The sequence below is a fragment of the Sylvia atricapilla genome, chromosome 1, assembly GCF_009819655.1.
Source record: "Sylvia atricapilla isolate bSylAtr1 chromosome 1, bSylAtr1.pri, whole genome shotgun sequence".
Classification (NCBI taxonomy): Eukaryota; Metazoa; Chordata; class Aves; order Passeriformes; family Sylviidae; genus Sylvia; species Sylvia atricapilla.
Window position 1 is genome coordinate 136,936,880 of NC_089140.1, and position 13,712 is coordinate 136,950,591.

The window sequence follows — 13,712 nt, forward strand, 5'->3', positions numbered from 1 at the left end:
TGATGACTAAATTTCAGTTTCAGAGGATTTCCTGACACTGTAGAGGTCACTGGTAATTCATCTTTAAAAAAAAAGGGTCATCTTTTCTCACAGAGCTTGTACTGTCAGACACTTGTCCTTGACAAAGGAACAACTTAACTGTTAAATACTGAAAGGGGCACAGATCCCCTATAATGTAACCTCATATCTCACACTGCAAACCAATTTTCTCAATTTTTCAAGATATTTGGCTACAAGTTTCCAAGTCCAGAAGCTCATCTTGCATATCTGCTGAGAAGGATAGGTGATTCAGAGGAGATTTAAGGAAAATCTAGTGTGAAACTTCTAGTCAATCTAGTTAATTAATGCTGAACTTCATTCTTCCAAAGAAAATAACTATAAACTAATTTACAATATAAAATGAAAGGAGATATTACCATTATCTATACTGTAAGTCAACCTGTTGGTAAAACAAACAGTCCTTATGATAAACTTCATATCCTTCCTTCTGTCAGTAAAATATGTATTTTTAAGACTACCTCAGCATTTTTGTTCTACAGTATTCAATGCTTTGTCACACTACAAGTTTGATCAGAATCTCATCTTTAAATCTTAGTGGGACCACACTACAGAGGTAGAGGGATAGAAATGGGCTCACTCATTCATATAATGAAGACAGAACTTTGAGATGGTGGTGGAAGAACATGGTTGCCTCATACTAAAGCAACTGTTCAAGGATAATTCAGTCTGGATATGTTTATTCCACTAGAAATAACAAAAATAGAAACAAGACCATGTGAAAACTTTTTATCTATTACCTCATATTATTTTTTACACAGTGGCATTCATTCTAAAACTGGACCAATGGAAAAGATGTTTATTTTAGTGGATGACAAGTAAAATAAAATTGCAAATTGCAGAAAAATAATCACTAGTGTGCCTAAAATTTTAAGAAACTCCTAGGGAAGGGAAGTTTCCTTTCTAAAGTAGAATGTTTTCCTCAGTATAGGAAAAGCTGGCAGATATAAATAAGCAAGTCTTCATGACTTTATTTCAACATGAAAAACCTTTTATGCTTAAATAGGCATCTAGCATCAGAAACAGTGCCTTTAATAATCCAAAATACAGCTATAGGAAATTCTCACATTGAAAAAAATCCAAAAGGATAAACATGAAATTACAGGCCCCAAATAATGTCATGGAATGTTCCAATTTGTCTTAGAAGTTGAATTACAGGTTTTGTAAATCTGTGGAAGAACCATGTAAGAGGAAATGAATGTGCTGAGAGCAAGTAGTGTTTGTAATCAGAACAGAAGTAAAACTGAAATACAGCTTCCAAACATACACCTTCAAATTTCAAGAAAGCTAAGGAGGTGTGACAAGAGCATGCTCTGCTCTAAAATTTATTAAATTGTGCAGAAATCAAATTTTGATTCATCTTAGTAGAGACAGAACTAAACCTTTCTCCAAAAGACTGTGTTTTCAAATGAAGGCATTGTAATTGTAATTGTAATTGTCACTTTCTTTTCAGAAAGGAAAAAAAGAGGCAAGTTTAAAGTAAAGCTATTTCCTACATTAAAGAGAGAATGACTTCTAGAAGGAAAAGGTGAAAGTGTGCTATTTTTCTATCTGCCAGGTATAAGCCAGCCTGGAAAAGATTTTTCACAGTACTAGATTTTTTTCTTAACTAAATGTAACATAATAATAATTCTTAACATTCTTATTTTGGAAAATATGAGGCAATTGAACAACCATTATCATAATGGCAAGAATTTAAACGAGGTTAACTTAAAAAGGAATTTTAATAACTCTGTAGATTTTTTTCAGTCTTCTTCTGTTTCCTGTAAGACCTTTAGCAATGGTCAATTTGTTTAATTCGTTCATCAGTTGTTCAATTTGAGCTAAATGTACATATTTTACTAATGGGCATCAGTGCTGCTTTCTACAAGTGTAAATCCAAACAGATAATTTGGGTTTTTTTACTTTTTAAGAGAAAAAAAGTCACCAAGATTAGTTAGAAATTAGGGAAAGGAAGCACTGAAAAATATATTGACTCTGGTACTTGTCTATCTTTTATATTATTGTTCAGCAATTTGAATGCCTTTTTTCATTTTCTCACAAATGCATTTGAAATAGGAAAGCGTGATACACCATCCCAGTGCACAGTGAAAAATAATGCTAGCTGAAATCCTAACATTTTGGTCTAAAAAGAAAGATGAGGGCATGATCATCGTATCTTTTTTGAGGTACTGCCCTCACATAGGTTTAAGTAGAATAATCTTTGTAAGTAGGTCTTTTCGTGATCACTTGCAGAGGTAACACTAGGAAAGAGCTGTCAGGTTGTCTGTCAAACGCTGTTGCTTCCAAGCCATATTTTTGAAGTTAAAATACAAAACACTAACCAAAGTAATGATTCTAGAAAGTATGACAGTTAAATAAAGCTTTTTTATTTCTCTGAAAATATGGTGGGTTTTTAGCAAACTAACATTAGAAATCACATTTTTATAAAATCAGTTATAAAGCTTTCTCAGATGCACATTGAACTTTTGCTTTTCTCAAAACTAGAGAAATAGGGAGACTATTATGACAAATTGAGAAATTCTAATAACTGTTTTCTAGCTAGCACATTTATTAAGGATGTAATTTTCAATCTTGTGTTCTGCTTGATTACTGGGAGAAAAGACAAAACACACACACAAAAAAGTACAAGAAGTTATGTAAAAGAATGAAGTATCATAATTTTGTAAAATCTTTGCACATCCAGATTAGGGGTTATCTTCAAACGCTTAGAATTGTGCTGTGTGATATATACAATACAAAATATATAGAAAACAAACTTGAATGTAATAAAACCAAATAATTTTAAAATTATCACCCTTCTACTTCTTTCTGTCTTTTTTTATCATTAATGTGTTTTATATTTTGTAAACATAATGTGAAGTTAGCATATGATGTGAAAAAGAACATAGCTTCAGGGGGGTTTTTTACAGTCCAAAGTGTCTTTATATGTCAACTATAAAATAAATTACATGTTACCCTTTTTAAATAAATGTTCAGCAATTAAAAAGAAAAAAAACCCCAAAAAACTCAGAAAAGAGATTAAAATAATCCAAAACATTCTCAAAAATTCATTATGTATGTGTCTACTCACCAACCACTGGTAATACTGGAATTAGGAGTCAAGTTCACTGGGAAAACAACATAGACTATTTTGAAAGAGTAGTGAAAGCCTTTTTTATTTTACAAGAGAAGGAACTTGAAAGATAGCTATGAATAAAGGAGGATACATAAAAATTGATTTAAAAAATAGTCTGAATTAAGAGTACTAGGCCAATATGAGGCCTACTAGAGAAATATTTCTGCATGTATCAAACTTCTGGGTCCCTAAAAATTATACTGTAGGGACTGTAATTTATTAGAGTGAATGAATATTTCTTTAAAATCTGAGATTTCTTGTCTGAGATTTTTTTTTTTCTTCTGGTGTTATATTCAATTTTGCTTTGTCTATTGCAAAAAGCCTCCAGTACAACACCTACACTCAATATTTTTAAATCTAACACAGTATTTACATGAGAAAATAATGTTGACTTACCTTCAGTCTAATTTTTGTCAGATTTTCAGAGATATATGATCTCTTGTAGGTAGGTATTTGACCTTTTTGCATACTAAGTACATGATATATTGCATTACATAACTTTATATAGAATTCCAGTGCACTTTTGATTAAGAAGGTCAGTTTTGAAAAAGTACTCAGCAACAGTAATATATTTTCAACATATTAATTTTCCAAGTTTAATATTAGAGAAATGTTACATTGGAGGAATTTATATTTTACCTAAAATCTGAGCCTATCCGTTTTCCATTTTCTGGTTCTCCAGGATCTGGACACAAATTGGACGCCTGTTTAATACCTCCCTCATTTACTGGAAAAAAAAACAACAAAAAACAACAAAACCAAAACAACAAAATAAAATAAAAAAACAAAACAAAAAAAAAGAAATAACATTTTTAGAAAATACAGAGGTAAGCAATTAACAAGTATGTGAGTATTTCTTTTCGGTTTAGGTCTTTTAAAACAGATTTTCTATAGAATATGATCACCCATATAAAATCTAGTTTCAATGTTTGTCTCTCCTATAATAAACAAAACATGTATTTTCTAATTTTTTTTTCCAAAAAACATAGCCCAAGCTTTTTATCAGATGTATTAATTAGCTGTGTTTTTGTTTTGCTTACAATATTATTGCATTCATATGAAAATTTTCTTATTATTTCTTTAGAAATATTAATATTTAAATGATTGTTCATCAGGTTTAGGGCTGTAAGATTTTATTCTGAACATACCCCAATAAATGCCATCTCCACTAAGAGCTGACCTTTTCACCTTGAATTGTAATAAAACTTGAATGCATAAGCTCCTGCTGAGAGAATTGTCCTTAATCAGTATTGAAAATGTATTTATACCCAAAATATGGTGATCTGAAGATAAACTCAAAATGCCAGTTTGATTTGCATACATTTATCTTAAAATAAACTAAAATGGATCTTCAGAGAGAAACTTCATGTAAACCATTCTCTGCATTTTTCCAGAAATTTGTATGTAACAATCTAACTATATCTCAGCATATTCAACCATCTATTCACAAAACCAGAAAATTAGCAAAGGATGTTAGTCTGCTATTGATAAATTCATGGCTTGAAAGACCTTTTTTTTTTCTTTTTAAGTTGACATGAGGCTAACTAATTTATATTAAGCAGAAAAATATTTTAACCTTTATTCATCTTTATTACTGATGAGCTACACCAATAGATTATTAGAATTTTCCTTCCCTTTAAGAAAAAGGTTTGCATATAATTAGGCTAATCACAGTACTTGATTTAAAATTAAAAAAAAATAAAAGAAGAAAAAGAAGTAGATTCTAACTATACTTTTAAAGGGCTTTCATTAAATTTCAACTTTTAATGAAGAGGAATATGATTCAGAATCCTTAAGGGTTTCTCTTCCTTGAAATTTGTCTTCTTACATGGATATTTCTCTTCTTACAGAAAGAGAAGGACTGGTTTGGTACCCCTGAGGAAGCCAAAGGCCAAATGCAAATGTTGTACAGGCTTAAACAGAAAACATCTCAACTCAGCACACTGCTCAAAAAACCTATCAAGCTCAGTGCTTGTCAACTAGAACCACAGTGTTTACTCTACTCTGTCCTCAGACACTTGTAACATGTCAAAGGTTGCTCTAAAAATACACCAAGGCAATCTCTGTTCATCTGGATTTCTGTGTTCAGGGTACTTTTAGGCCAGGAGGAGTCTTCCTCCTGGTTTCAGATTTCGATCTTTTCCTCCTCCAGTAGATGTACATGTGATGAAAGCATACTAACTACAAAAACCCATGTTCATGCTAGTGAAATATATAGATTCCTCTGACAACTACAATTCCATAGACTGCATTTAACAAAGCCATCTTGTTTGATAAGCATTAACTCTCTCTTTGAAATATCTGGGTGCTTATTTATGAGACATGAGAAACTCAGAATCATCAAAAGTAGCCTGCATATATATATAGAAGACATTCAAACTTTTCTGACATTAAATATATATTAAAACTATAGTTAAAAATTTATTCATGATGTCTGATAATCTTATTATAGAAATTATAATGGTGCCATTTAGCCATGCATTGTATATCAATGCACACAGAAGAAATTTTTAGTGTAAAATCAAAAATAGTGTTTAAACAATGATATTTCTATTTCTTATAGTTTATGTTTTAATATTTCAAATAATTATTTTATTTTTGTACATTATGTTCCCCATACACAGGTAATAGAGCAAATATTCATATAAAAAAGAATATTCTACTGGATTGCAAGACACAAGAACTATTATACACTTAGATTTCTAACAGAAATGGAAGCTTGAAAATCCTATTGGTTTTTGACACCTTCAGTATAGTTTCATTCCTAGAAATACTCTACGGAACATAATTTTAAATGATAATGTATGGGATTATCAATATTCATAAGCAAAAAGTATAAATGCATATGTTAAAGAAAATCAATGAAATAATTATTTTTTATAAAAGATTAAGACACATTCTGCAGTAAAAATACAGAGAAAACTGTTATATGTTGATTTCTGATTTGATCCCAATTCCAAAATACATTTACACAATCTTAAACTCATTCTGGTTTCTTTTGAATACCTAGTGGAAAGTAATTTCACAGTTTAAGATTTTTGCATTGATGCTACTTTTATAGACATAATGTCTGACTTTCAGTCTACAACTCTATGTAATTCCTCAGATATCTGTCTATATATTTTTGTTTTACACTCCAGACGCTTATGCACAATAAGCAATTAAAGGGCTTCTGGTAGTAAATTAAATGGATCTAGGGAAAGCATTCATTCATGGTCTGGTCATGAAGCTGGTATCAAGAAACTCCACAGTTCTAATCCAGATTGAATTAGATCTGCCAATTAATTAATTTGTTAGTGTCAACACTGCTAAAATGAAGGTGATGCATACTCGTTTCAAAATGTATTGTCATATCAAATATCTTCTGGCTTTACTCTATGAAAATTACCTGGGCATTAGTACAGAATGTTATACAACTGATATATTAAAAAAAAAAAAAAAAAAAAAAAAAAAAAAAAAAAAAAAAAAAGAAAGAACATACAGATGAGAGTGCTAAACAAAAATTTCTAAACACATCACCAATAAAAAGCATAATGTAAAATAGATATTCAATTAGCCTTATTTTCACTAACATTTGAATATGTTAGTCATTATTTTTATTAAAGAAAACATCTGCCATTTTAATGAAATGAGACTAGACCCAGCTGAGGCCACACTGAGAAAATTATCTTGTCAACAGCCAAATACATAGGCTTCTTATGAAAATACTATCTCTTCAACATTCTCAGGTACCAAAGTTACTAGAGAAGCAAATGCTAGATTAGAACATAAAACCTTACTTATCTATTATCATATATCTTGTCATAACAAAATTATATACACTAAAGGTACAAATCGCCAAGGTTTTCACCTTCACTTATTATTGACTCATATAAGTAATCTATTCTGCATAATCAATAAGAAAAAAGAGAAGTTTCCAGCTTCACCTAGAATATCATAACATATGAAATTATCTAAAGACCTTCAGGAATAGGTTGATAAATTTCATTAATTTCATATCAATCAGCTTTGGATATCATGACTATTGGCTACTGCATTATAACTATGGAATTCTTATTAAAGTCTATCTAGTAGAAAATGTAATGATTAGTGCAGAATAAACAATCTCTTTTACCATCCATTGTATTATTATTGTTGGGCTGTCAGACAGAAACCTCAGTGATGTACTTTATAAACACTACTGTAATTATCTTACTGCTAATTCTGCATAATCAGTCTGTTTTCCATTCACTCAATAGGTATAAACAAAATATTTGTTTCTAAATATCTTGACACAAAGTTTTCAAGTAAGCTAGAAATGTCTTACAGAACTATTTAGGTGATGCAGTTTACAGAGAAGCTGAATATGGTAATACATGATATTACAAAAATTGAACAGAAGTGTTTTTTGCTTTATTTTTATGACTTGATGAATGCTAAAATGTTGTGCTGCTTGGAGACATCTTTGTCTAAAAAAAAAAATCTTATCTAATACTTTGACAGTTTAAAATTTAACAACAAAGATTAAAATGCATGCTAATGTGTCCTGCTAAATTATGGAAACTGAATCCATCACAAATACTTTAAAAAAAACAATTAGTAAAAAACATGTCCAACCTAGGGAGCTTCAAAAGTAAGTTCTTTCAGTCCTGTGAAAAATAATTAAACATAGTACAATCCAACATATGCTAAAAAAGTAGCCCATTTTATTTACTTCTATATATTTAAAATGTGGTTCTATTCCAAAAAGGCATCTATAAAAATGGCACATTCTTTTTCAAAGGTATTCTTTTAATATATTTAGAGACACATCTATTTAATTTGTACTAGAATGTTGCCTGACTTCTCACAATTTAATCAGGACTTGGTCCACTGAGATGTCAAGCAATTTAATTTTCTAATTTCTAACATTGAAGATACCAAGCACCTCCCCACTTTTTAAAGCTATACCTAGTTAATCAGTAAAAATGTCAAACTTAATGAATTTTAAAAAAATTTCAAAAAGTGATCTCATATGTGGTTGTGCACTTGTAAATGAGGCTATGCTGTAGTTTGTACAGCATTTGATACTATTACTAATGTTCAATTAAAAGAATTAATCTCCTACTCACAGCTAAATTTACAGCTGCCACCTAGGATGCTGAATATTTGTTTCCTTGCAAATACTGTAAATTTCTTGTGATATTACTGAGAAAATAATGTCCTTCTACAATGCCAAATTTATAGAAAGGCTGTCTTTAGAGTAGAACCATACTTAAAAATTCACCATGCAGACTGGAGAAACCAGTTCTATTATCAGAGTACGTAAATAATTACACACAAACAACACACCACAAACTTCACTCTTGCACTAGAAAAATGTAACAAAAAAGGAGTACACTCACAGATAGAAAACTTGTTGCTGTTGTCTTTCCCTGGAAACAATTTAAATCCTCTAGATTTAAAATCTATGGCCTTTTTCACTAGTTAAAAAAAAACAAAAACAAAAACATGTATCAGGCAATACAATCTAAAATATTTCATTTGACAAATTTTATCATGGAAGTATATACAAATTAGAGTACTGGCTACAAGTTCAGATTTTGTACCTTTGGTGAAACAATTTACAAAAAAAAAAAAAAAAAAAAAAAATTGAGACCTGACCAAGGCATACCATTTGTATACCTGGCCAAGAAATGGTATTTGTGACTTAATTTTTCTCCTACATAACTAACTAAAGAAAAAAAAAAAAAAAAATTCCATGCACCATATAATTGTGTAAAACATTGTCACACACATTTATGGAACTGGAAAATGAAAATAATTATAAATATGTTTGCTCTAAAATAGCTGTTTCTTCTGTGCTGAGAAAAAAAATAAAGATGAAAAAAGGTATTTGAATGTAGATAATAAAATACAGTCTGCTGTTCTGCTGTTAATTTTGCAGCTGATCCTCTTTATAGCTTGAAAATTGTTATTTGCAAAATGTGATAGGGAAGATCACTGTCTCCCACCTCTACCCTAAGCCTACAGCGCATCTGTTTCTGTAAAAGTCCTTCCTGTGGGCTGGCTTTATCATTTAGACGGTTAATCCAGGCAAAACTTGTGGCCTCAACATATCTTTGAAACTAAACATCTTAAAAAAAAAAGAACAAACCCAAAACTTAACAAATGTAAAAAAGGTAAGCAAGAATAAGCAAACACACTACAAGAAACTTTCCTTTTCAATCATTAAACTAAGTGCCTCATCTCTAATATTCTTGGCCTTTGAGCAGTGAATTATACATTAAAATGGACCTGTTTAAAAAAATTTAATTTTAAAGTATAAGTTGATTTTATGTACAATATACTTAAGTGGCTTTACAGCCATTACATATATTTTAAAAACTTTATAGATGTAGAGGTTTTATCTTGGCAACAAGAAAATACTCATGATGAAGACAATATAGATTAAAGGAGCTACACCTAGGAGAAGTTAACATAAGTAGATACACTCTACCTCATCAAATAGTTTTTCATACCCATTACTTCTTACAGAAAATCAATGGATATTCAAAGAACCTTTACATTAGATATAAATACCACTGTAGCAAAAAAACTATTGATTATTTTTATAAATAAAAGTATCATTACTAAGCACAAGAGCAAAACCAGATTCTGAAGAAAGTGTGTACTGCTGAGAAAGACCATTTATAAGATGAATTATGTGATAGGAGAAAAGGATGTGTTAATAAATATTTTTACACTTCTGAATGAAGAGACCGTATTTTCTTACGAATACAGAAACACTTTTATGTCAAAAGGCAAAATGTAAATTTACTCGTGTTATTATAATGTAATGTATCAAAATTTATAATGGTTCTGGGAAATACACTATTTGCAGAAATTAAACATATAATTTACTACAAAGTACTAGATTTTGGTGGTTTTTTACTCTTAATAGGAGACGTCGCTCTCCCTCTTCAAATTAATTGAAGTCAATAAGCAATTCTATCCTCAGTGGAAATCATAGACCCAAGAACTCTACCTTCAAACAGCAGAGAAATACTGGAATAGCACTTATGCTCTCTTGTCATTGTCTGAGCATTCTAAAATTTTATTTCTATGTAAATAGGAATGTTGGACTTTAGCTCTAACCCTCTTTTGGCTTTCGTTGAGGATCAGTCTAAAGTAACTCCTCACAAATCAGAAGATAGGCTTAGCTATTCTTTCAGCACCCAAGCAAGGTGGGAGTGATCTTGAATATATGATCTCAGATGCTGGAATGGGTTTAAATATTCTTATTAGAGACATGTTTATCCCTTCAAAAGTCATCAAAACAACACATTAAAAAAGGAAGTCTGTCCTGTGTTATTTTTTCCATTTGTTTCTACTCATTCTGAAACATGCAAACAGCATATCCCTAGTTTATGTACAGAAGAAGAGTTCACAAGACCTAACAAGAAAATAGTTAAAAGAGTGTCCTGGTGACCACAGCGAAATCAGTCAAAGATATTTTTTAATCACTTTGCCAAGATTATTAAATACCACTAGGAAAGCAAGCAATTCCAGTTCTGTAAAGCACTTTTACAAGAGAAGAATTTTACTCTTATCTGAGGTTTGTGTTGATTTACTGAACAGTAGTATCTGAATACACAAGGAAGGAGTAGTTATAGAAATTTATATGGCAAACATGCCAACACTAAACTATGTGTTGGGCTACAAATGCATGGACATACATAAAAATAATCCCACCATGACCAAAAAAAAAAAAAAAAAAAATTCCTACCCAATAGGTACGTTATTTTATACTTGGCAAAATAAGGATTATTCTGCATGTCAAATGCAACAGTAAGTACTGAAAGTGGACATCACTTTTCAGAAGTCTCAGAGGATGAATTCATTACAGCAACCTGCGTAGTTGTACACTTCTACACAAAACAGTCACTTCAAGAAATCAGTTAATCTGGTCTTAAGATACCTATTTTTGCATGAGATGAGTTTACATGCCCATTTCTCTTAAGAAAAAGTGTTCAGATGTAACAATAGTACAAATATTTAAATACAGTCAGATTAGTATGTTCTCAAATATTTGAACAGCCAAGAGCCAAGAAACCAAAGAAGTAGGATACTCCTGTGGAGACATACAAATATAATAGGAAGGTAGTGATAAGATAAAAATATACTCTAATGGTAATCTAAATTCATAAAACCCTTTATGACATACCATTTTTCTAGTGTTATAATGAAAGGAGAGGCTTATTTTTTTAATATTACTTTAAATACATATGGCTTCTAGGTTTGTTGGTTGGTTGTTGGTTTTAAATTTATACATAAAGACAGATTGTTTGTTTATTTGTATTATTTAGTTTTGGAGAAGAAGGAACACTGGGCACATATGTGAATAAATCTCTGACAAACCTGAATCTATTTTTGATCACATGACTGGATGAAGCATCAGAACTCTGTGAAATCAAATCATAAATTATGTCAAACCCCTGAAAATATGCATCCGCCTAAGGATTTCTGCTCAACACAGCTCATGTTTTGTTTTTGTTTTGTTTTGTTTTGTTTTTTGTTTTTGTTTTTGTTGTTTGGTTGTTGCTTTTTTTTTTTCCCTAGTTCAAGTCACTTTAATACAAACACAGAATTATTATTATAGAATTATAGAATGTTTGTGTTGGAAGGGACCTAAGGATCATCCAGTGCCAAGTACTTGTTCAAGTATGTCACCACCTTCATAGTAAAGAACTTCTTAATATCTAATCTAAACCTACCCTCCTTGACCTTAAAGCCACCCCCGTCTTGTCCTATCACTACACGTCTATGTAAAAAGTCCCTCTACAGCTCCCATGTAGGTCCTTTTTAGGAGCAACCAATTTAAAGTGAAATGTGTTCAGAAATATTTTCTTGATGCTTTTGACCACAATGGTCTCTTATGTAAGAAAATGAAGATTCTAACACTTACAGGTAAAATTTTAAGAACATATAAAGACTGAAATATTGCCCTTTTTTCTTTAATAAAAAGGCTGTGTAATGATGCATATTTATACCAGTTCATATTTGCATGTATGTAATATATCCAGACATGCTACATACAAACACTTGTAAGAGAGGACTAAGTCCAACAACTCCAGCATTTTTTATTTCAGAATAGGCTGTGCATTAAAAAAGAGCCTCAAGTAAAGAGTTTTCAAGCATAGATATCAGAAAAAAAAAAAAAAAAAAAAAACACTTAGATGTAAAATTTGAATAACAAAGTGCAGCAAGTTCTCAAACACTAGAAACAAAACTCATTTTGAAAGAAGACTGTTCAGTTGACACAGTTCTAGTGAAAAAAGTGTGTCCTGAGGGCCAAATAAGAAAAAAAATTCAAGGAAAATTTGCTTCTACGTTACAGAAGCATCAGGGTAGGTAGCCATGTGAAGGATATTTATTTAAGACACTGTCAACTCACAAATTCACATCTTTGTTTTTGTTATGCAACAGCATTTATTTAACAGAAGTATCCAGCTTTTTCTTTCTGTAATTTGTAAATTTTCAAATCAAATATAAACAGTATTTAAAGGCAAAGCAGGCATTAAGGTTGCATTACTTCAAGTAACTACACACAACAGTGGTAACAGCCCTTCCCCTCTCCAGAACTACTCTTACTTTATATTCACTACCACTCAACTAATGGACATGGAGAACAATATGACAACATCAAAACCATTATTTCAAGATTGCATATACAGCCCTACTTAAATTACATATGCAAAAATATAATGCTATGGGAAAACAAGCTATCTGAGAAATAAAGAGGAATTAAATCTTCAAATACTTTCGAAGTGGCAGAAAAGAATTTGTTTGGAATACAGTGTAGAACTGATTTTGACTTTTGCAGAACCAGTAATTCACTGATTACTTAAAATCTTCAATATGTGACAATGGCAGATTTTACTCACAACAACACAATTTCTAGTGATAGAAACAATAGCATTTTATACTCTGGAATTCCAACACTGGCTGTGCCTATGCAGATATTCCAAATACATTTGGCATGATATTTTTAGTCCATCTTTGACATATGTCTATATGGACATTCATTGTATTTCCTTTAGAAGTACATCCTCTGCCTGAATGCATTGAACTTACTACTCACTACTCACATAAAGGTCAATTATTTACATCATGTTTATATGCATGTGATACAATTAATTATCCAGAATTTACAAACTCTAACAGTGCAAGTGTTAAATATCCAGGTACCTCAGAGATTGCCACTAAAAAAATCTCCGAACCTATTGAGTATTCAAATAAACTTCCCTGTTACCACAACACAACAACTAACGTACCACTTTTGTCTAGAATCTTTCTGCACTTTAAAAGTCAGCATTACAGAACATGAATTTTCATCAGTTTTTTTAGTAAAGCATGAACTGCATAAGTTAACAATTTCTTAAGTATGGAGAGCCATACAGAAGATGAACAGACTACAAAGTGGTGAAACACCCACTTTTTATACTAATAATTTTTTTCACTTTTTACATGATCTTAGTTTTTTTTTTATTTACTACACAGCCCCTCCATCTATTTCCCCACATCCCCACCTCCCCTT

At 31.0% G+C, this 13,712-nt stretch overlaps 1 protein-coding gene across 2 annotated transcripts in view; it reads right to left on the bottom strand.

The window, feature by feature from the left end:
* The window catches only part of CSMD3 (CUB and Sushi multiple domains 3), a 580,968-nt gene that overhangs the window by 330,688 nt on the left and 236,568 nt on the right, over positions 1-13,712 (bottom strand). For both annotated transcript variants that reach the window (XM_066334988.1, XM_066334980.1), the window contains 2 exons: positions 8,539-8,616; positions 3,815-3,902 (listed from right to left, as the gene is read on the bottom strand). In XM_066334988.1, coding sequence (XP_066191085.1) covers positions 3,815-3,902; positions 8,539-8,616 — 166 coding nt within the window. The remainder of the gene's footprint in view (positions 1-3,814; positions 3,903-8,538; positions 8,617-13,712) is intronic.